Source organism: Zonotrichia albicollis, chromosome 30 (genome assembly GCF_047830755.1).
Source record: "Zonotrichia albicollis isolate bZonAlb1 chromosome 30, bZonAlb1.hap1, whole genome shotgun sequence".
Classification (NCBI taxonomy): Eukaryota; Metazoa; Chordata; class Aves; order Passeriformes; family Passerellidae; genus Zonotrichia; species Zonotrichia albicollis.
In genome coordinates, this window is record NC_133848.1 from 4,343,231 (window position 1) to 4,364,425 (window position 21,195).

At 57.9% G+C, this 21,195-nt stretch overlaps 1 protein-coding gene and 1 long non-coding RNA gene across 2 annotated transcripts; both read right to left on the bottom strand.

Annotated features, from left to right (window-relative positions):
- Nucleotides 1–1,043: 1,043 nt before the first annotated feature.
- LOC141725633 (Fc receptor-like protein 3) lies at nucleotides 1,044–21,085 on the bottom strand. Its single transcript, XM_074529611.1, has 17 exons — nucleotides 21,014–21,085; nucleotides 19,939–20,089; nucleotides 19,469–19,726; nucleotides 19,091–19,381; nucleotides 18,510–18,812; nucleotides 18,343–18,429; nucleotides 17,646–17,667; nucleotides 17,317–17,460; nucleotides 11,587–11,702; nucleotides 11,356–11,378; nucleotides 11,112–11,208; nucleotides 10,740–11,024; nucleotides 10,112–10,414; nucleotides 2,158–2,241; nucleotides 1,762–1,783; nucleotides 1,593–1,672; nucleotides 1,044–1,507 (listed from the first exon to the last, which is right to left on the bottom strand). The coding sequence occupies exons 1-17, from the start codon at nucleotides 21,083–21,085 to the stop codon at nucleotides 1,398–1,400; spliced, it is 2,448 nt and encodes an 815-aa protein (XP_074385712.1). The 3' UTR covers nucleotides 1,044–1,397.
- On the bottom strand, nucleotides 3,781–4,860 carry LOC141725548 (uncharacterized). Its single transcript, XR_012577343.1, has 3 exons — nucleotides 4,755–4,860; nucleotides 4,073–4,093; nucleotides 3,781–3,984 (listed from the first exon to the last, which is right to left on the bottom strand). It is a non-coding gene; the product is annotated as an uncharacterized LOC141725548 (long non-coding RNA).
- Nucleotides 21,086–21,195: the final 110 nt, after the last annotated feature.

The following is a 21,195-nucleotide window of genomic DNA, read 5'->3' on the forward strand; positions in this document are numbered from 1 at the left end:
AGCCCTGCCGAGCCGCCCAATCCTGAGCTGATCACTTTTAATAAAGTCATTAAAAAGGAGAAGAAGTCCCCTGGCAATGTTTATTTCACGTCCATTTGGGATCATGGAGAGTGGATGCGAGAGTTGCTCAGGCCGTGTGCCTGGCCCAGGGACACTGCTACACGGCCAGTGGGCTCTGGGATCCAACCTGCTGCCTTGGCGGCTTCTGCCCGCTGCTGGTGGTGGTGCTGGGACCGATGGGTGCCCGTGAGTTTGCAAAAGGAGCGATTTCCCCTCCTGCCTCCCGTCTGAGGCCGCCATGGCCCCTGAGGGGATGGAGCTGGACCGGGGCGCCCCCTGCTGGCCGGGAGTGCTCCCTGCAGCGCCCCCTGCTGGCCGCGGTTATAACTGCCACAAAAACCAACAGCGCTGAGCAGGAAGGAAAGTTCTGGGTTTGTGTTGTTTGCTCTGTTCTGGTTTATAAATTTCCCACTAAAGAGCTGGTATTCCTTTTCCTACAGTTCTGCCTAGAAACCCCATCATCTTTGAGATTATAAAGAGTTTTTTATATGGGTCTTTTTTCTATTCCAGGAACATTCCCACTTTCCTGGGCAGACATTTCTCATTTAAAGGAGTTGCCACTTTCTGGGTTCCAGCGTGGATGGGACAGACACCCCAAATGAAGACACGGTCAGGGACTTGGCCACCTCATGCTCTGCCTTTTAAGCCACCTGGGCCGCCAAGGGCCCTCTCCCCAGATGGCACTTCTGGTCACCCAGCCACTCAGGAGCTGGCTTGGTCAAAGCGTCACGCTGTCCCCAGTGTGCCGTGGCTGACAGACTGATGGACAGACAGGGCTGTGTCTGGCCAAAAGCAAGGCCTGACCCACCCCTGCCACACACAGCTGTTCCAAAATGTCTCCAGACATCAAACTTTTCCTGTCTCTGACACCCCACCCTGTGCCATGGCATGATCCCGACTGCCCTGGCAATGGGAGAGGCTCCAGAACCCCCCACAGGGACTTTGTGTCACCCTGGTGTGAGGAACACTGCAGAGGAGGGGTTTGGGACAGGGGACAAGAGAATCCAGAGCCTCCATCAGAGCAAGGAAGATCCAGGGCCCTACCAGGTTCCTCTGGTGGAGGAAATGTGCTGGGGGCATTATTTGGGGTTTGTTCCTTATTGGGAGCTTTCCCTGGAAATTGTTCCTTGTGTGACCATTTGGACTCTGAACCTTGTTGCTGTTGATGTTGGTTTTATTCTCTCTCATTGCTGTTTCAGGAAATTGTTCTTCTCTCAGCCCTTTGGGATCTTTGTGCCTCCACAAGGAGGTAGAGGAGCAATTTTTTAGTGGCAGCACACACACGAGTGGGTGCCCATGGGTGGGGACCCTCAGTTCCTCCCAGTGTCCCCCCAGTCTCACAGCACATTCCCGTAGATGTCACCGGGTTCCTGCGATCGCCCCTGGTGTCCCCTCAGCTCCGCGTAGGTCACCTGGGCATCCTGGAGGGTGGTGGCACCGGGGGACGCTGTGAGAGACACGGGCTGTGGGATCTGGGTGGGGTGACACTGGTGGGTGACGTGTCCCTCTGTGTGTGTCCTCCCCGTACTCACCCTCTGCCCTCTTGGTGACCACGACGTGGGTGTACAGCACCTCCCCCTCCTCTGGGGGGGCCGGGGGATCCGGGGGGGCCCTGAGGGAATAAAGGGGATGTGGGGGAGGGAATGGGAGGTCTTGGGGGTTGGGGTAAAAGGGAGAATGAGGTTTGAGCCCCCCACTCACCTTTCCTGGTTCTTCCTGGCAGCTGCAGAGAAAAGAAGGGAGGGGTGACTGTGGGGTCCTAAGGGCCCTGAATCCTCTCATGATTCCTGAACCCCCATGGGACCTTCAATTCCCCTCAGGATCCCCAAGAATTTCTGGAGCCCCCAGAACTCAATGCCCCTGACCAACTCAGCCTCAAGAACCCAAAGCCCAACAGGGACAGAGACCCCCCCAAACGCCCCCAGGGCCCCTGAAAGAATCCCCAATATCCCTGCAGGACCCTCCAGCACCTCCCCAAACCCTCCAGGACCACCAGACAGGGTGACAATTCTGGGGCTATGGGTGCTGCCCTATAGCTCCCCAACTTTGTGGGTCTCTACAGCTCCCTGGGACCCCCGTCCCCCCATTGTCACCCACCCACACGGTGCCACCGGTGCCAGGCCACAATGGCAGCCACGAGCAGGAGCAGGAACAAAAGGGCCCCACTGACCCCTGCGGCCACTGCAAGAAACAGAGATGGAAACATCAGGGTCACCCATCAGCCCAGGGGTGCTGCAACCCCAGTGACCCTGAGTGACCCCACCTGTGACCCAGGGAGAGCCAGGTGTCACCTCCAGTGCCAGCTCAGGGCTGAGTGCCTGGAACACGCGGTGCCCGTCCTGTCCCAGCTGGTTGGTGGCCTTGCACTGGTAGGTGCCCGATTGTCCCACATCGATGTCCTTGAGCTCCAGGAGGGGACCCTGGGCCACCTCGTGCCCGTTGTGCAGCCAGGTGAAGGTGACAGGGGCTGAGCCCACCTGCACTGAGCAGCGCAGGGTCACGTTGTCACCTGTGTGCAGCTGGTGTGCCAGGGGACCGGGGGTGATGGTGGCATTGGCCACGGGCACTGTGGGGACACAGGACAGAGGGTGATGGTGGCATTGGCCACGGGGACACAGACAGGGCTGAGGGCACAGGGAGGAGATGGCAGCCGGTGTGGCGGGATAGGGACAATGGGGATGGGTGTGGTGTGGGATGTCAGGGATGGGGTCACACCAAGGAGGGGTGAGGGGACACAGGGCAGAGGTGGGAGGACACAAGGAATGTGTCAAGGGGACATGCAGGTCCCCAACCAGGGGACTGGGGAGGGATGTGGGGGCTCCCCGTGCCCATCCCCGCACTCACTGTGCACGGTCACCGTGACGCGGAACCAGGCGCTGCCCTTCCGCACGGTCCCACCCTGGGCCTGCGCCTCACAGCTGTAATTCCCCGAGTGGGAGACCCCCACGGCGGGCAGCAGCAGCTGCGGGGACTCCTGTGGGTCCCCCAGCACCCGCCCGTCCTGATAGAACAGGTACAGGAGGGGGGCTGGGGGCCGCAGGGGGCTGGGGGTGCTGCTGCAGCTGAGAGTCAGGGGGGACCCCTCGGTGATCTCGGGGGGACCCTCCAGCACCAGCACTGGCACCGAGAAGAGCTCTGGAAGGAGAGGGGAGGGGATTTGTGAGCCTGAATCCCTGGGGAGGGGCTGTGGGGGTGTCGGGGTGGGGGCTGTGGGGGGCTCACCGTGCACTCTCACTGTCACCGGCGCTGACTCCTGCCACTCCCAGTGTCCCACCCAGCCCTCGCAGCTGTAGCGGCCGCTGTGGTTCAGCTGCAGAGGGGACAGGGACAGCTCTGCGCCATCGGGGAGTCCCCTCAGTTCTGTCCCCTCCCGGTAGAAGGACACCAAGGTGACCTCGCTGTTCCGCCAGCCCCGGCAGCGCAGTGTTACCGTGTCCCCCTCCAGCAGCGCCCGCCCTGGCACCTGCAGCACCAGATCATCTGGGGACAGAGGGGACCTGTCACACCCGATGGCACCAGAAACCCCCATTGGAGGGTCCAGCGCACCAGGGGTCCCCAGTTCCTGCACTGGGATGTCCCCAGGGCAGGGGACAGGCTCTGGTAACACAGGAGGTGAACCATGGAGCGGAGCCCACCCAGAGCCCTTGGGGTCCCTGCAGGTGCCAGGCTGGGGACACCCAAACCTCCCCTCACCGTTTGAGGCTGTCACAGGTGGGCTGCGCCCACTGCCAGGTCTGTGACACGTGTAGATTCCAATATTGGTGACAGTGAAGTGGTCCTCTCCCTTCAGCCACCAGAGCTTCCCATCCTTGTACCAGGTGGTGGCACCGGCGCTCCCCGCGCCCTGGCAGGTCAGTGTCACCGGGTCTCAGAGCACCGCCGGCCTCCAGGGGGGCTCCACCAGGAGCTGGGTGGTCTGGGCACCTGTGAGTGATAGGGGACACCAGCCTGCCAGGGCCAGCGCGGGGCTGGGGACAGCGGGATGGGACCATGGCATCCCCCGAGGACTCACCAGCGAGGCCGAGGGTCTGGGCTGGAAGGGAGAAGGGACAGCGATCAGTGGCGATGGCACCGTGGGGACAGCAGTATGGGGACACAGGGGACGTTGGGCTGCTCGGTGTCCCTAACTGTCCCCATGGGGTCAGCACTTCTTGTGGGAAAGTGTGCCTGGGTGGTCCCCAAAAGATTCGGCAAGGCCAGGGGGACACGTTTGTGTCACAGCCACCTGTGCACCACATCCCTGTGGCACAGACACCTTGGGAACGGGGACACTGAGGCCACCCTGGGCTGAGGGTGGGGACACTGTGGAAACCCCAGGCACGAGGACACCATGGACACAGCCCATGCTGGCCCAGGTCAGCCCCACCAGCTCATGATCCCATCCCCATGATCCCATCCCCATGGCCACATCCTCACTGTTCTTGTCCCCTTCTTTCCCTGCATCCCAGTTCCCTTGTCCCTATCCCCAGAGCTGCCTGAACCCAAAGGTGCAGTCCCCACATTCCTGTCCCCCCGTTCCTGCCTCCACATTCCTGTCCCCAAAGCCACCATACATCCTCAGTCCCAACAAGGTCCACTGTGGTTATCATGGACTGGCACTGCTGGCATTGGGGACCTCAGGGGACCCCACACCCCTCTTGTGCCACCTCCTCTCCCCATCCCCAGGGTGTCAGGCCTGTTCCCAGGGCACTCACCCCACAGGAGCAGCACCACCTTCCCGGCCATCCCGATGTCCCCAGCCATGTGCACTGGCTGTCACTCACTGCCCAGGGGATGGCTGTCCCACGGGTGGTGGCTTTTTGGATAAAGGGGAAGGAAGTGAGGTCACGTTTCGTCCTCTATGTTGGTGGTGGCCCTTGGTGGGGGCAGGGTGGCCGCAAGCACAGGGCCATGGGGATGTGGCCGTGGGGACAGTGTGGGGACAAGGCTGGGGGGGACAAGGTGCAATATGGGGTTCCCAGGAGTGGGGGGCTCAGAGGGTTTGGGGTACCCCACATTCTCAGAGCGAATGTGGGGTCCCTGGGAATGGGGGTGCCCAGGGCTGGGGGGACTCAGGGATGGGAGTGCCAGGGGAACGTGGGCTCCAGGGATTTGGGGTCAGGGGATGGGGATGCTGGGGGAATGTGGGTTCCCATGGGAGTTGGGGGTCCTGGGACAATCAAGCCTTCTGGAACCTCATGGAAAGAATGTTTGGGTTTGGGATGTGTGTCTGCCAGATAAGAGGGAAAAGTGTGGGAATACCGATCAGGGGCTCTGCTCCGGCCATGGTGGGGCTGTGGGGAGTGACCCTGTGTGGATTCCAGGTGTCCCCAAAGCTGCTCCATCCCGGCCCTCCTCACCTGAGAGAAAGGCTGAGGGTTTGCAGGAATTGTGGTTTAAAGCCAACAGAGGGGCTGCTGTGGTCCTGAGACCTGCCTGGGGTCAGGCTCTGCCTTCCGTCTGTTATGAACAAAAATTCGGCTTATATTTTTTTTGTGAGAAAGTGTTACAGGGACGCAGCCAGGTCTCTGTCTCTGCCAGGGTTCTTGGTGCTTTGTTATTGTAATCACGGGTCGTTGTAGCTTATCTCCTCTTTTGTATTAGTAAAAGGCCTGGCTGGGTGGGTGGATGGCCCTTCCCCGAGGCTGTGCTCTCTTCCAGCATAGGGAAGACACCTGAGAGGGTGGGGGGGGTTATGCAGAGTGACTCCAAAGACCAGCATGCTTTGAGACCTCGACTCCAAAATGCAACGAGAAAACCCTAAAAACAACGAGCCACCTAAGAATTGAGAGACTAAAGTGATGTCCAGACGTGAGGAGCCAAGTGCTGAGCCTGCAGAGATGCGGAGCCCCTCTCGCCCTGAGCAGAGAGTCGTCCCGACGCCAGGACAAAGCAGGACAAAATCAGGGAAACCAAGATCTGACGGGGACATCACGCCCTAAAGGCTCCCACGAGGACTGGATCCCCCGGCTCTGCCCCTGGTGGACAGAGCTGCGCATATCCTCCTCCTCTGAGTCGCCCTGGGAGACACGACGGGGACTGCAGCCCTGCCAAGCTGCCCAATCCGGAGCTGATCACTTTTAATAAAGGCATTAAAAAGGAGAAGAAGTCTCCTGGCCCTGTTTATTTCATTCCAGACCGTGGATCTCTTGGAGGGTGAGTGACCCGGAGGCCGTGGGGTGGGGATGTGGATGGAGATGGAGCCAGAGCTGAGCCTGCTGTGGATCCTCCAGGGAAGAACATGGTGTGCGTGCAGAGGACCCTGATGGACCTGGGCAGCCTGGCCGTGGCCAAGGGTGACGGGCTCTTTGTGGGAGACCCCAACTGGTTCCCCAGGTAGGTGCAGGGGAGTGCTGGAGGGGCAGGAGGCCGGGCTGGGGGGGTCCTTTGGGGGTGCTGACAGGCGCTGTGCCCGCAGGAAGTCGCAGGAGAACCGGCGCGTCTTCTCCGAGGACAAGCTGAAGGAGGGGCAGAGCGTCATCGGGCTGCAGATGGGCACCAACCGGGGCGCCTCGCAGGCTGGCATGACGGGCTACGGGATGCCCCGCCAGATCCTCTGTGCCCCTCTGGACCCCCCAGGCCTCTGCGTGCCAGGGGGCCCCCCCAAAACTGCCTTAACCCCCGCCTTGGACCAGCCGGGTGCCCCCCGGCCCCAGTTTTGTCAGGACCAAAGTAATTTTTTATTATTATTATTTGGCTGGGTGGGTGCTGTGCCCACCCCACCGCCCCGCAGTGCCTTGGGGGCTGCTGGAGGGCCCCCCCAGCGTGTTGAGGAGCACCCCCTGTGCCCCAATAAACAGATCCACTTCTTTCCAGGCTTGGATGGTCGTGATTTGGGGCTGGGGGAGGGCAGGGGGATCCTGCTGGGTTACAAGGAGGGGGGATCCCGGTTTGGGGGTGCAGAGACCCCATGGTCGCGTGGAGGGGCGGGGCCACGACAAAGGGGGTGGGGTCAGCAAGGACTGGGCGGGGCAAGAGCAAAGGGGGCGGGGCTGAGTTGTTGCTGTATCACAGCGCCCCCTGCTCTCCGGGAGCGCTCCCTGCATCGCCCCCTTCTGGCCGCAGCTATAACTGCACCAAATATACAAAACCTGTTTTTTTTCCCTCTGAGCAGATTTTTTCCCCTCTGGTTTTGTGTTGTTTATTCTGTTTCTTTTCTAATCCAGAGCTGTTATGCCCTTTTCTACATTTTTTCCCGTATTTTTGAAGTTCTAATAATTTGGAGCACGGGCTCTTCTTTTCCGTTCCTGCCCTCCTTGGCAGATATTTGTCTTTCAAAGCAAGACACAGAGGATGGAAAGAATTCCACCCCCATTTCTTGGGGGCAGTTGAGAGGTGGCCCCCAGGAGTCCAAAGGTAGCAAAACCCATTTTGTTTGGGAGCAATCCTCGGATGTTTGTTATTGATAACAAAAGACTGGGCCAATGAGTGAAACTCACCAGCTGTGGCTTGATTAAAATGACCTAAAACCTTCAGAACACAAAATAAATATGAAAGATGGAAAATTCCTGGGTCTTGCCTCCAGTGCCAGGTCAAGGAACGGACAAAGTCAGCATAGGAGGAGATAAAACCTGCCAGGCTGAAGGTTTGGCCAAAGGATGAGGCAGAGTTTGGGTGTTGACCTTAAACCAGTAAAATGACAATTAAATGGGTTCTCCTAACTAATTGAATCCCCTAAAATATGGGGAAAAGAGGCATTTCCCTTAATTTAAATCACTCAAGTGATAGGGAAAGGGAGATTTTTTCAGTTTAAACCCTTAATAATGGAAGGCAACAGGGTTTCCCCCTCACTTTAAACCTTGAGATGATGAAAATAGGGAGTTACCTGAAATTCAAACCCAAAAAATGCCATCGCCAAAGGATGTGATGGTGATGATGATGATAGAACCAGATAAAATCGAAGTAAAGCATCCAAAATAAGCACTGTAATTCAGAATATCGAACAGCAGGTGGCAATGCTACTCCACCAAAAGGACAAAAAAATCCAGGAAATTCTGAGTGACTGAAAAACAGAGTTCACTCCTTAGAATTTTAGAAGTTAAATGACAGGAGAACAAAAGAACAGTGCTGGGGTGCTTTTATGGAACTGCAAAAGAGCACCCAAAAAGCTTAAAATAATTTTCCCTATATAGAGTAATACTGCTGGGATTACATGCCATCAGTGGATGGCCTTACACTGTTGTTTTTTTAGTTACACAGAAGTCTTTTCGCATTTTATTTTCTATATAATATATATTATAGTGTTATTTATAATATATATTATACATTATGTAATATGTTATATATATTACGCAATATATATAATGTAATGTAATGTAATGTAATATAATATCATATAAAATATTATAATACAATACAATATAATATCATATGTTATAATATAATATGATATATCATAATTTAAAATATAGTACATAACATAATGCAGAAATATATTATAGTATACCATATAATATATAATATACATTACATATCAATATTATTATATATAATATGATTTATAATATATATTGAGCATTCTGTATTATAAATTATATATTATATATGATTTATTGTATAATATACCATATTATTCTAAATTATAGCACACCATTATATAATATAATATATAATCCCTTTTACTCCTTATTAGACCTTTACAAATTTTAAAGAGTGGGCCTTGTTCCTCACGCAGTTTGACCAAAAATCTTAATTTTGGGTACAATAAGAGGGAAAAAACGTCGTGTGCACTCCCGGCATTGGGAGGGGGAATGAGGAGCCCTGTGGGGCGCTGTGAAGAGGAAGAAGAGACCCCAGAGGGGAATCGATGCCCCCCAGTGCCCCCCAGTGCCCCCCGTGCCCCCCAGTGCCCCCCAGTGCCCCTCAGTGCCCCCCAGTGTCACAGCACGCTCTCGTAGTCACGGGGGTCCCGCTGTCCCTTCTGGGGTCCCGACAGCTCCGCGTTGGTCACTTGTGGGTCCCGAGGTGGGGCAGGGCGGGGGGGCACCTCTGGGGGCCCTGAGAGTGGCACCGCTTGTGGGGACCTGGGTGGGGGTGACATTTGTGGGTGTCCCTGTCCCCCCCTGTACTCACCCGCTGCCCACTCGGTGCCCATGATGTGGGTGGTGAGCGCAGCCCCCTGCTCCGGGGGGTCCTGTGGGGATTAGAGGGGGTCTGGGGCTGTCTGGGGAAGGGGAAAGGGGGGTCCCGGTCCGAGCCCCCCACTCACCTGTCCTGGAGCTTCCTGGCGGCTGCAATGGGAAGGGGAGGGGGTGACCATGGGGACCCCTGAACCTTCCTGGGAGCTCGGCAGCTCCAACCACCCACGGGACCCCCAAATCCCCACTGCAGCCCCGATTCCCAATGGAACCCCGACTCCCCCACACACTCTGAGCACCCCTGAACCCCCAGAACTTCTGCATCACCACAGTGCCCCCAGCCCCCCTGGTGCCCCCAACCCTCTGAGCCCCCAGAACCCCAATTCTGGCTGGGATGGGCACCCCAAACTCCCCCAGGACCCCATAAAGATCCCACAAGGACAATCCCACACAGGACGCTCTGCTTTTCAACCCCCGTGTTCTCAGAGGCGAGTCCAAATCCCGGTGGCCAAACCAGGTGCCAACATTCAAATGTGAGTGCCCATTGGGTTTGACCACAGCTTCCCAGAAAATTTACACATCCCCCCAGGAGCTCCCCAAACCCTCCAGGAGCTCCACCCCAATGTTCCTCAAAGCCCACCCAGGGGAGGCCTTGGAGCCCAACCAAGACCCTCCAAATTCACCCCAAATCCCCCAGGACCCCCAGCCGAGGTCACTGCAGGCTCAGTGTCCCCAAGCTCAGGGGCTCTGGGTGCTGCTGATCTCTGTTCCCACTCTGGGGGCTCCCCCTCACTCCAGGACCCCCGTCCCCCCCCCATTGTCACCCACCCCGGCGGTGCCACCAGTGACAGCCCCCGATGACAGCCAGGAGCAGGAGCAGGAACAGGAGGGCCCTGCCGACATTCACAGCCACTGCTGGGGACAGAGGGGGACACACTGGGGTCACTTTGAACCCCGGGGGTCCTGAACCCCCCAGCAACCCTGTGTGACCCCACCTGTGACCCAGGGTGAGCCAGGTGTCACCTCCAGTGCCAGCTCAGGGCTGAGTGCCTGGAACACGCGGTGCCCGTCCTGTCCCAGCTGGTTGGTGGCCACGCACTGGTAGGTGCCCGACTGTCCCACAGCGATGTCCCTGAGCTCCAGGAGGGGACCCCGGGCCACCTCGTGCCCGTTGTGCAGCCAGGTGAAGGTGACAGGGGCTGAGCCCACCTGCACTGAGCAGCGCAGGGTCACGTTGTCACCTGTGTGCACCTGGTGTGCCAGGGGACCGGGGGTGATGGTGGCATTGGCCACGGGCACTGCGGGGACACAGGACAGAGGGTGATGGTGGCATTGTCCACAGGCACTGCGGGGACACAGGACCGAGGGTGATGGTGGCATTGGCCACGGGGACACAGACAGGGCTGAGGGCACAGGGAGGAGCTGGCAGCCGGTGTGGGGGGATAGGGACAATGGGGATGGGTGTGGTGGGGGATGTCAGGGATGGGGGCACACCAAGGAGGGGTGAGGGGACACAGGGCAGAGGTGGGAGGACACAAGGAATGTGTCAAGGGGACATGCAGGTCCCCAATCAGAGAACCCAGGGGTTCTGTGAGGGCTCCCCGTGCCCATCCCCGCACTCACTGTGCACGGTCACCGTGACGCGGAGCCGGGCGCTGCTCTTCCGCACCGTGCCACCCTGGGACTGCGCCTCACAGCTGTAATTCCCCGAGTGGGAGACCCCCACGGCGGGCAGCAGCAGCTGCGGGGACCCCTGCGGGCCCCCCAGCACCCGCCCGTCCTGATAGAACAGGTACAGGAGGGGGGCTGGGGGCCGCAGGGGGCTGGGGGTGCTGCGGCAGCTGAGAGTCAGGGGGGACCCCTCGGTGATCTCGGGGGGACCCTCCAGCACTGACACCGTGAAGAGCTCTGGAAGGAGAGGGGAGGGGATTTGTGAGCCTGAATCCCTGGGGAGGGGCTGTGGGGGTGTCGGGGTGGGGGCTGTGGGGGGCTCACCGTGCACTCTCACTGTCACCGGCGCTGACCGCCACCACTTCTCTGACGTCCAGTATTTCACCCGGCCCTCGCAGCTGTAGCGGCCGCTGTGGTTCAGCTGCAGAGGGGGCAGGGACAGCTTGGTCCCATTGTGGAGCCCCTCCAGTTCTGTCCCCTCTCGGTAGAAGGACACCGAGTTGACCGTGCGGTTCCGCCAGCCCCGGCAGCGCAGTGTCACCGTGTCCCCCTCCAGCAGCTCCCGCACCGGCACCTGCAGCACCAGATCATCTGGGGACAGAGGAGACCTGTCACACCCGATGGCACCAGGACCCCCCATTGGAGGGTCCAGAGCACCAGGGGTCCCCAGTTCCTGCACTGGGATGTCCCCAGAGCAAGGGACAGGCTCTGATCACACAGGAGGTGACCAATGGAGCGGAGCCCACCCAGAGCCCTTGGGGTCCCTGTGGGTGCCAGGGGACCCCCAAATCCTGCTTACCACCTGAGACGGTCACAGGGGTGCTGCGCCCCGTGCCAGGTCTGCGACACGTGTAGGTGCCACTCTCTTTGACAGTGAAGTGGTCAGGTCCGTTCTGCAACCAGCGCTTCCCATCCCTGTACCAGGTGGTGGCACCGGCGGTCCCCGAGCCCTGGCAGGTCAGTGTCACCCCGTCCCACAGCACCGCCGGCCTCCAGGGGGGCTTCACGAGAAGCTGGGTGGTCTGGGCACCTGTGGGTGACAGGGGACACCAGCCTGCCAGGGCCAGCGCGGGACTGGGGACAGCGGGATGGGACCATGGCATCCCCTGAGGACTCACCAGCGAGGCCGAGGGTCTGGGCTGGAAGGGAGGAGGGACAGGGCTCAGTGGCGATGGCACCAATGGGACAGCAGCATGAAAACACGGGGTGTGGGGTTGCTTGGTGTCCCTAACTGTCCCCATGGGGTCAGCAGTTCTTGTGGGAAAGTGTGCCTGGGTGGTCCCCAAAAGATTTGGGAAGGCCAGGGGGACACGTTTGTGTCACAGCCACCCGTGCACCACATCACTGTGGCACAGACACCTTGGGAACGGGGACACCGAGGCCATGCTGGGCTGAGGGTGGGGACACTGTGGACACCACGGGCACAAGGACAGCATGGACACAGCCCATGCTGGCCCAGGTCACCCCCACCAGCTCATGATCCCATCCCCATGGCCACGTCCTCACTGTTCTTGTCCCCTTCTGTCCCTGCATCCCAGTTCCCTTGTCCCTATCCCCAGAGCTGCCTGAGCCCAAAGGTGCAGTCCCCAAATTCCTGTCCCCCTGCTCCTGTCCCCAAAGCCACCCTACATCCCCAGTCCCAACAAGGTCCACTGTGGGTATCATGGACTGGCACTGCTGGCATTGGGGACTTCAGGGTACCTCACACCCTCCCTGTGCCACCTCCTCTCCCCATCCCCAGGGTGTCAGGGCACTCACCCCACAGGAGCAGCGCCACCTTCCCGGCCATCCCGGTGTCCCCAGCCATGTGCACTGGCTGTCACTCACTGCCCAAGGGGTGGCTGTCCCCTCGCTGGTGGCTTTTTGGATAGAGAGGAAGGAAGTGAGGTCACGTCTCGTCCTCACGTGTTGGTGGTGGCCACAAGCACGGGGTCATGGGGATGTGACCGTGGGGACAGTGTGGGGACAAGGCTGGGGCGGACAAGGTGCAATATGGGGTTCCCAGGAGTGGGGGGCTCAGAGGGTTTGGGGTACCCTGGCAATGGATGCCCATTGGAATGGGGTCCCTTGGAATGGAGGTGCCCAGGGATGGGGGGACTCAGGGATGGCAGTGCCAGGGGAACGTGGGCTCCAGGGATTTGGGGTCAGGGGATGGGGATGCTGGGGGAATGTGGGTTCCCGTGGGAATTGGGGGTCCTGGGACAATCAAGGTCCTGGGGAAAGGAGGAATTTTAGGGCATGGAATGGACAGGAGAGGGTTCCTTGGGAATGGGGTGCTGGGCCATGTAGATCCTGGGGAATGGCAGTGCTGGGATGGGGGTCGCAGGCATGGTGGGACACAAGGAATGGGGGTCCCATGGTTGGGGTTCCAGGGGAATGGAGGTGCCTGGGAATGGCAGTGGCTGGGTGTGCCAGTGGGTCTGAGCTCCTTCCCTGGGTGTCTCAGATTTTGGGGTGACCCAGGGCCCAGCAAAGCCCCCTTGGGGTGCTCATTTCCTGGGCAGACATCACTTGAGTGTCCTGAGTAGCTTTGCTTCTGTGCCCTCTCCCACCCTTGAATTTTTCATCTCTTTATTTCTCTTATTCCCTTATTTTCCTCACTTTTGTACCACGTCCCCTCACCCCCGTTCCTGACTCTGCAATCCTGGGGAGCACCTGAGCAGGGAATGGGTTGGGGGGCGACAGGGGAGGGGAAAAAGGGGGTGTGAGGGGTGCAAGGATGTGTCGGGAGGCTGTGGGTGATGGAGGTGTTGGGCTGTGCTCTCTCAACAGTTTCACTTTCTTTTTCTTGGACAAGAAGGAAGCGGCCATTTGTGCTGAGAGTCAGATGGTAAAGCGGGGGGTTCTGTTCTGGGGGGGCACATCCAGGATGTCCTTTCCTGGGAGGATACTGTCCCAGGGGGTGACACGTCCTGACATGGGGGGACCTTTACCAAGGGCTGGCGGTTCCAGAAATGTCCCTGCACATTCCTGGCCGGGTGCCTGTCCCAGGGGTGGCACATCCTGGGGACCCCTGTCAATGCAAGGCTGGGGCCCAGCCATGGCCCAGCCCCATTGCACAGCGATGGCCATTGCCCAGCCCTGCTCTACCCAGCCCCAGGTGGCAGCCAGCACCTGAGGGTCCCCCCTGCCCCCTTGGCTTTGATTCTGGCGGCTTTAGAGCTGCTGCAGAGGTGAGAATTGTGTGGGGGAAAAAGGCTTTGGCTGTGGATTGCTCAGCCCTGCAAGAAGCACAAAACAACAAGGGCAGCCCAAGCAGTTGCTCTGCGAGCCTTTGATGGTTTCCAGAGCAGGGCTGGCTGGAAATGCCCACTGCAATGGCAGTTGTGGGGATACCAGTCCAGAAATGCAGCAATTGATCATTTGTTCCTCTTGGTAAGGCACTGTGAGAACCACAAAACTACTGCACAACCCACAACATTCTGTTCAACATCCTGACCTGGACCCTCCTTCTTGAACAAAACCCGCAGCCTTCTGGAACCTCATGGAAAGAATGTTTGGGTTTGGGATGTGTGTCTGCCAGATAAGAGGGAAAAGTGTGGGAATACCGAGCAGGGTCTCTGCCCACAGCTGTGCTGGGGCTGTGGGGAGTGACCCTGTGTGGATTCCAGGTGTCCCCAAAGGTGCTCCATCCCTGTCCTCCTCACCTGAGGGAAAGGCTGAGGGTTTGCAGGAATTGTGGTGTAAAGCCAACAGAGGGGCTGCTGTGGACCCGAGACCTGCCTGGAGTCAGGCTCTGCCTTCCGTCTGTTATGAACAAAAATTTGGTTAATATTTTTTTTGTGAGAAAGAGTTTCAGGGACGCAGCCAGGTCTCTGTCTCTGCCAGGGTTCTTGGTGCTTTGTTATTGTAATCACGGGTCGTTGTAGCTTATCTCCCCTTTTGTATTCGTAAAAGGCCTGGCTGGGTGGGTGGATGGCCCTTCCCCGAGGCTGTGCTCTCTTCCAGCATAGGGAAGACACCTGAGAGGGTGGGGGGGGTTATGCAAAGTGACTCCAAAGACCAGCATGCTTTGGGACCTCGACTCCAAAATGCAACGAGAAAACCCTAAAAAGAACGAGCCACCTAAGAATTGAGAGACGAAAGTGATGTCCAGACGTGAGGAGCCAAGTGCTGAGCCTGCAGAGATGCAGAGCCCCTCTCGCCCTGAGCAGAGAGTCGTCCCGACGCCAGGATAAAGCTGGACAGAACCAGGGAAACCAAGATCTGACAGGGACATCACGCCCTAAAGGCTCCCACGAGGACTGGATCCCCCGGCTCTGCCCCCAGTGGACAGAGCTGCGCACATCCTCCTCCTCTGAGTCGCCCTGGGAGACACGACGGGGACTGCAGCCCTGCCGAGCCGCCCAATCCTGAGCTGATCACTTTTAATAAAGGCATTAAAAAGGAGAAGAAGTCCCCTGAAAATGTTTATTTCACGTCCATTTGGGATCATGGAGAGTGGATGCGGGAGTTGCTCAGGCCGTGTGCCTGGCCCCAGGACACTGCTACCCTGCCAATGGGCTCTGGGATCCAACCTGCTGCCTTGGCGGCTTCTGCCCGCTGCCGGTGGTGGTGCCGGGACCGATGGGTGCCCGTGAGTTTGCAAAAGGAGCGATTTCCCCTCCTGCCTCCTGTCTGAGGCCGCCATGGCTGCTGAGGGGATGGAGCTGGACAGGGGTGCCCCCTGCTGGCCGGGAGTGCTCCCTGCAGCGCCCCCTGCTGGCCGCAGTTATAACTGCACCACATATTATAAACCAGATTTTTTCCCTCGGAGCAGATTGTTTCTATCTGGTTTTGTGTTGTTTATTTTGTTTCTTTTCTACTACAGAGCTGTTATGCCCTTCTCTACATTTCCCCCCGTATTTTTGAAGTTCTAATAATTTGGAGCACGGGCTCTTCTTTTCTGTTCCTGCCCTCCTTGGCAGATATTTGTCTTTCAAAGCAAGACACAGAGGATGGAAAGAATTCCACCCCCATTTCTTGGGGGCAGTTGAGAGGTGGCCCCCAGGAGTCCAAAGGTAGCCAAAACCATTTTGTTTGGGAGCAATCCTCGGATGTTTGTTATTGATAACAAAGGACTGGGCCAATGAGTGAAACTCACCAGCTGTGGCTTGATTAAAATGACCTAAAACCTTCAGAACACAAAATAAATAGGAAAGATGGAAAATTCCTGGGTCTTGCCTTCAGTGCCAGGCCAAGGAATGGACAAAGTCAGCACAGGAGGAGATAAAACCTGCCAGGGTGAAGGTTTGGCCAAAGGATGAGGCAGAATTTGGGTATTGACCTCCAACCAGTAAAATGACAATTAAATGGGTTCTCCTAACTAATTTAATCCCCTAAAATACGGGGCAAAGAGGCATTTCCCTTAATTTAAATCACTCAAGTGATAGGGAAAGGGAGATTTTTTCAGTTTAAACCCTTAATAATGGAAGGCAACAGGGTTTCCCCTTCACTTTAAACCTTGAGATGATGAAAATAGGGAGTTACCCGAAATTCAAACCCAAAAAACGCCATCGCCATAGGATGTGGTGATGATGATGATGATGATGATGATGATGATGATGATGATGATAGAACCAGATAAAATCGAAGTAAAGCATCCAAAATAAGCACTGTAATTCAGAATATCGAACAGCAGGTGGCAATGCTACTCCACCAAAAGGACAAAAAAATCCAGGAAATTCTGAGTGACTCTGAAAAACAGAGTTCACCCCTTAGAATTTTAGACGCTTAATGATAGGAGAAAAAAAGGACAATATTTCCAGTGCTGGAGTGCTTTTATGGAACTGCAAAAGAGCACCCAAAAAGCTTAAAATAATTTTCCCTACATAGAGTAAAATTGCTGGGATTACATGCCATCAGTGGATGGCCTTACACTGCTTTTTTTTTAGTTACAGAGAAGTCTTTTCACATTTTATTTTCTATATAATATATATTATAGTGTTATTTATAATATATATTATACATTATGTAATATGTTATATATATTACGCAATATATATAATGTAATGTAATGTAATATAATATCATATAAAATAATATTATACAATACAATATAATATCATATGATATAATATAATATGATATAATATATCATAATTTAAAATATAGTACATACATAATGCAAAAATATATTATAGTATACCATATAATATATAATATACATTATATATCAATATTATTATATATAATATGATTTACAATATATATTGTGCATTCTGTATTATAAATTATATATTATATATGATTTATTATATATTATACCATATTATTCTAAATTATAACATACCATTATATAATAATATATAATCCCTTTTACTCCTTATTAGACATTTACAAATTTTAAAGAGTGGGCCTTGTTCCTCACGCAGTTTGACCAAAAATCTTAATTTTGGGTACAATAAGAGGGAAAAAACGTCGTGTGCTCTCCCGGCATTGGGAGGCGGAATGAGGAGCCCTGTGTGGCGCTGTGAAGAGGAAGAAGAGACCCCTGAGGGGAATCGATGCCCCCCAGGGCCCCCCAGTGCCCCCCAGTGCCCCCCAGTGTCACAGCACGCTCTCGTAGTCACGGGGGTCCCGCTGTCCCTTCTGGGGTCCCGACAGCTCCGCGTTGGTCACTTGTGGGTCCCGAGGTGGGGCAGGGCGGGGGGGCACCTCTGGGGGCCCTGAGAGTGGCACCGCTTGTGGGGACCTGGGTGGGGGTGACATTTGTGGGTGTCCCTGTCCCCCCCTGTACTCACCCGCTGCCCACTCGGTGCCCATGATGTGGGTGGTGAGCGCAGCCCCCTGCTCCGGGGGGTCCTGTGGGGATTAGAGGGGGTCTGGGGGTGTCTGGGGAGGGGGAAAGGGGGGTCCCGGTCCGAGCCCCCCACTCACCTGTCCTGGAGCTTCCTGGCGGCTGCAATGGGAAGGGGAGGGGGTGACCATGGGGACCCCTGAACCTTCCTGGGAGCTCGGCAGCTCCAACCACCCACGGGACCCCCAAATCCCCACTGCAGCCCCGATTCCCAATGGACCCCCGACTCCCCCGGACACTCTCAGCACCCCTGAACCCCCAGAACTTCTGCATCACCACAGTGCCCCCAGCCCCCCTGGTGCCCCCAACCCTCTGAGCCCCCAGAACCCCAATTCTGCCTGGGATGGGCACCCCCAAACTCCCCCAGGACCCCATAAAGATCCCACAAGGACAATCCCACACAGAGCGCTCTGCTTTTCAACCCCCGTGTTCTCAGAGGTGAGTCCAAATCCCGGTGGCCAAACCAGGTGCCAACATTCAAATGTGAGCGCCCATTGGGTTTGACCACAGCTTCCCAGAAAATTTACACATCCCCCCAGGAGCTCCCCAAATCCTCCAGGAGCTCCACCCCAATGTTCCTCAAAGCCCACCCAGGGAAGGCCTTGGAGCCCAACCAAGACCCTCCAAATTCACCCCAAATCCCCCTGGATCCCCAGCTGAGGTCACTGCAGGCTCAGTGTCCCCCAGCTCAGGGAGTCTGGGTGCTGCTGATCTCTGTACCCACTCTGGGGGCTCCCCCTCACTCCAGGACCCCCGTCCCCCCACATTGTCACCCACCCCGGCGGTGCCACCAGTGACAGCCCCCGATGACAGCCAGGAGCAGGAGCAGGAACAGGAGGGCCCTGCCGACATTCACAGCCACTGCTGGGGACAGAGGGGGACACATTGGGTTCACTCGGATCCCCGGGGGTCCTGAACCCCCCAGCAACCCCGTGTGACCCCACCTGTGTTCCTGTGTCCCTGTGGTGTCACCTCCAGTGCCAGCTCAGGGCTGAGTGCCTGGAACACGCTGTGCCCGTCCTGTCCCAGCTGGTTGGTGGCCACGCACTGGTAGGTGCCCGAATGTCCCACATCGATGTCCCTGAGCTCCAGGAGGGGACCCTGGGCCACCTCGTGCCCGTTGTGCAGCCAGGTGAAGGTGACAGGGGCTGAGCCCACCTGCACTGAGCAGCGCAGGGTCACGTTGTCACCTGTGTGCACCTGGTGTGCAAGGGGACCGGGAGTGATGGTGGCATTGGCCACAGGCACTGCGGGGACACAGGACAGAGGGTGATGGTGGCATTGGCCACGGGGACACAGACAGGGCTGAGGGCACAGGGAGGGGCTGGCAGCCGGTGTGGGGGGACAGGGACAATGGGGATGGGTGTGGTGGGGGATGTCAGGGATGGGGTCACACCAAGGAGGGATGAGGGGACGCAGGGCAGAGGTGGGAGGACACAAGGAATGTGTCAAGGGGACATGCAGGTCCCCAGGCAGGGCACCCGGGGGTTCGGTGGGGGCTCCCCGTGCCCATCCCCGCACTCACTGGGCACGGTTACCGTGACGCGGAGCCGGGCGCTGCTCTTCCGCACGGTCCCACTCTGGGACTGCGCCTCACAGCTGTAATTCCCCGAGTGGGAGACCCCCACGGCGGGCAGCAGCAGCTGCGGGGACCCCTGCGGGCCCCCCACCACCCTCCCGTCCTGATAGAACAGGTACAGGAGGGGGGCTCGGGGCCGCAGGGGGCTGGGGGTGCTGCGGCAGCTGAGAGTCAGGGGGGACCCCTCGGTGATCTCGGGGGGACCCTCCAGCACCAGCACTGGCACCGGGAAGAGCTCTGGAAGGAGAGGGGAGGGGATTTGTGAGCCTAAATCCCTGGGGAGGGGCTGTGGGGGTGTCGGGGTGGGGGCTGTGGGGGGCTCACCGTGCACTGTCACTGTCACCGGCTCTGACTCCTTCCACCCCCTGTATTCCACCCATCCCTCGCAGCTGTAGCGGCCGCTGTGGTTCAGCTGCAGAGGGGACAGGGACAGCTCTGCGCCATCGGGGAGTCCCCTCAGTTCTGTCCCCTCTCGGTAGAAGGATACAGAGGTGACGTTCTTGTGCCAAGCGCCCCGGCAGCGCAGTATCGCCATGTCCCCCTCCAGCAGCACCCATCCCGGCACCTGCAGCACCAGCCAGTCTGGGGACAGAGGGGACCTGTCACACCCGATGGCACCAGAACCCTCCATTGTAGGGTCCAGAGCACCAGGGGTCCCCAGTTCCAGCACTGGGATGTCCCCAGGGCAGGGGACAGGCTCTGGTCACACAGGAGGTGACCCAGGGAGCGGAGCCCACCCAGAGCGCTCGGGGTCCCTGCAGGTGCCAGCCTGGGGACACCCAAACCCCGCTTACCCTCTGAGACTGTCACAGGGGGGCTGCGCCCACTGCCAGGTCTGTGACACTCGTAGGTGCCTCTCTTGAAGACACTGAAGTGATCACGTCCCTCCTGCCCGCAATACTGCCCGTTTCTATACCAGGTGGTGGCCCTGGCGGTTCCCGAGCCCTGGCAGGTCAATGTCACCCCGTCCCACAGCACTGCCGGCCTCCAGGGGGGCTTCACGAGAAGCTGGGTGGTCTGGGCACCTGCGGGTGACAGGGGACACCAGCCTGCCAGGGCCAGCGCGGGGCTGGGGACAGCGGGATGGGACCATGGCATCCCCCGAGGACTCACCAGCGAGGCCGAGGGTCTGGGCTGGAAGGGAGAAGGGACAGGGCTCAGTGGGGGTGGCACTGCAGGGACAGTGGCACCCTGGTTACAGGGTGTGCAGACTGTCCCTAACTGTCCCCATGGGGTCAGCAGCTCTTGTGGGAAAGTGTGCCTGGGTGGACCCCAAAAGATTCGGCAAGGCCATGGGGACACGTTTGTGTCACAGCCACCTGTGCACCACATCCCTGTGGCACAGACACCTTGGGAACGGGGACACCGAGGCCACCCTGGGCTGAGGGTGGGGACACTGTGGACACCACGGGCACAAGGACAGCATGGACACAGCCCGTGCTGGCCCAGGTCACCCCCACCAGCTCATGATCCCATCCCCATGGCCACATCCTCGTTGCTCTTGTCCCCTTCTATCCCTGCATCCCAGTTCCCTTGTCCCCATTCCCAGAGCTACCTGAACCCAAAGGTGCAGTCCCCACATTCCTTTCCCCACCTTCATCCCCACATTCCCATCCCCAAATTCCTGTCCCCCTGTTCCTGTCCCCAAAGCCACCCTACATCCCCAGTCCCAACAAGGTCCACTGTGGGTATCATGGACTGGCACTGCTGGCATTGGGGACCTCAGGGGACCCCACACCCCCCCTGTGCCCCCTCCACTCCCCATCCCCAGGGTGTCAGGCCCGTGCCCAGGGCACTCACCCCACAGGAGCAGCGCCACCTTCCCAGCCATCCCGGTGTCCCCAGCCATGTGCACTGGCTGTCACTCACTGCCCAGGGGGTGGCTGTCCCCTCGCTGGTGGCTTTTCGGATAAAGAGGAAGGAAAGGTCACGTTTCGTCATCCGTGTTCGTGGCGGCCCTTGGTGGGGGCAGGGTGGCCGCAAGCACGGGGTCATGGGAATGTGGCCGTGGGGACAGGCTGTGGGTAGGGTGGGGACAGTGTGGGGACAAA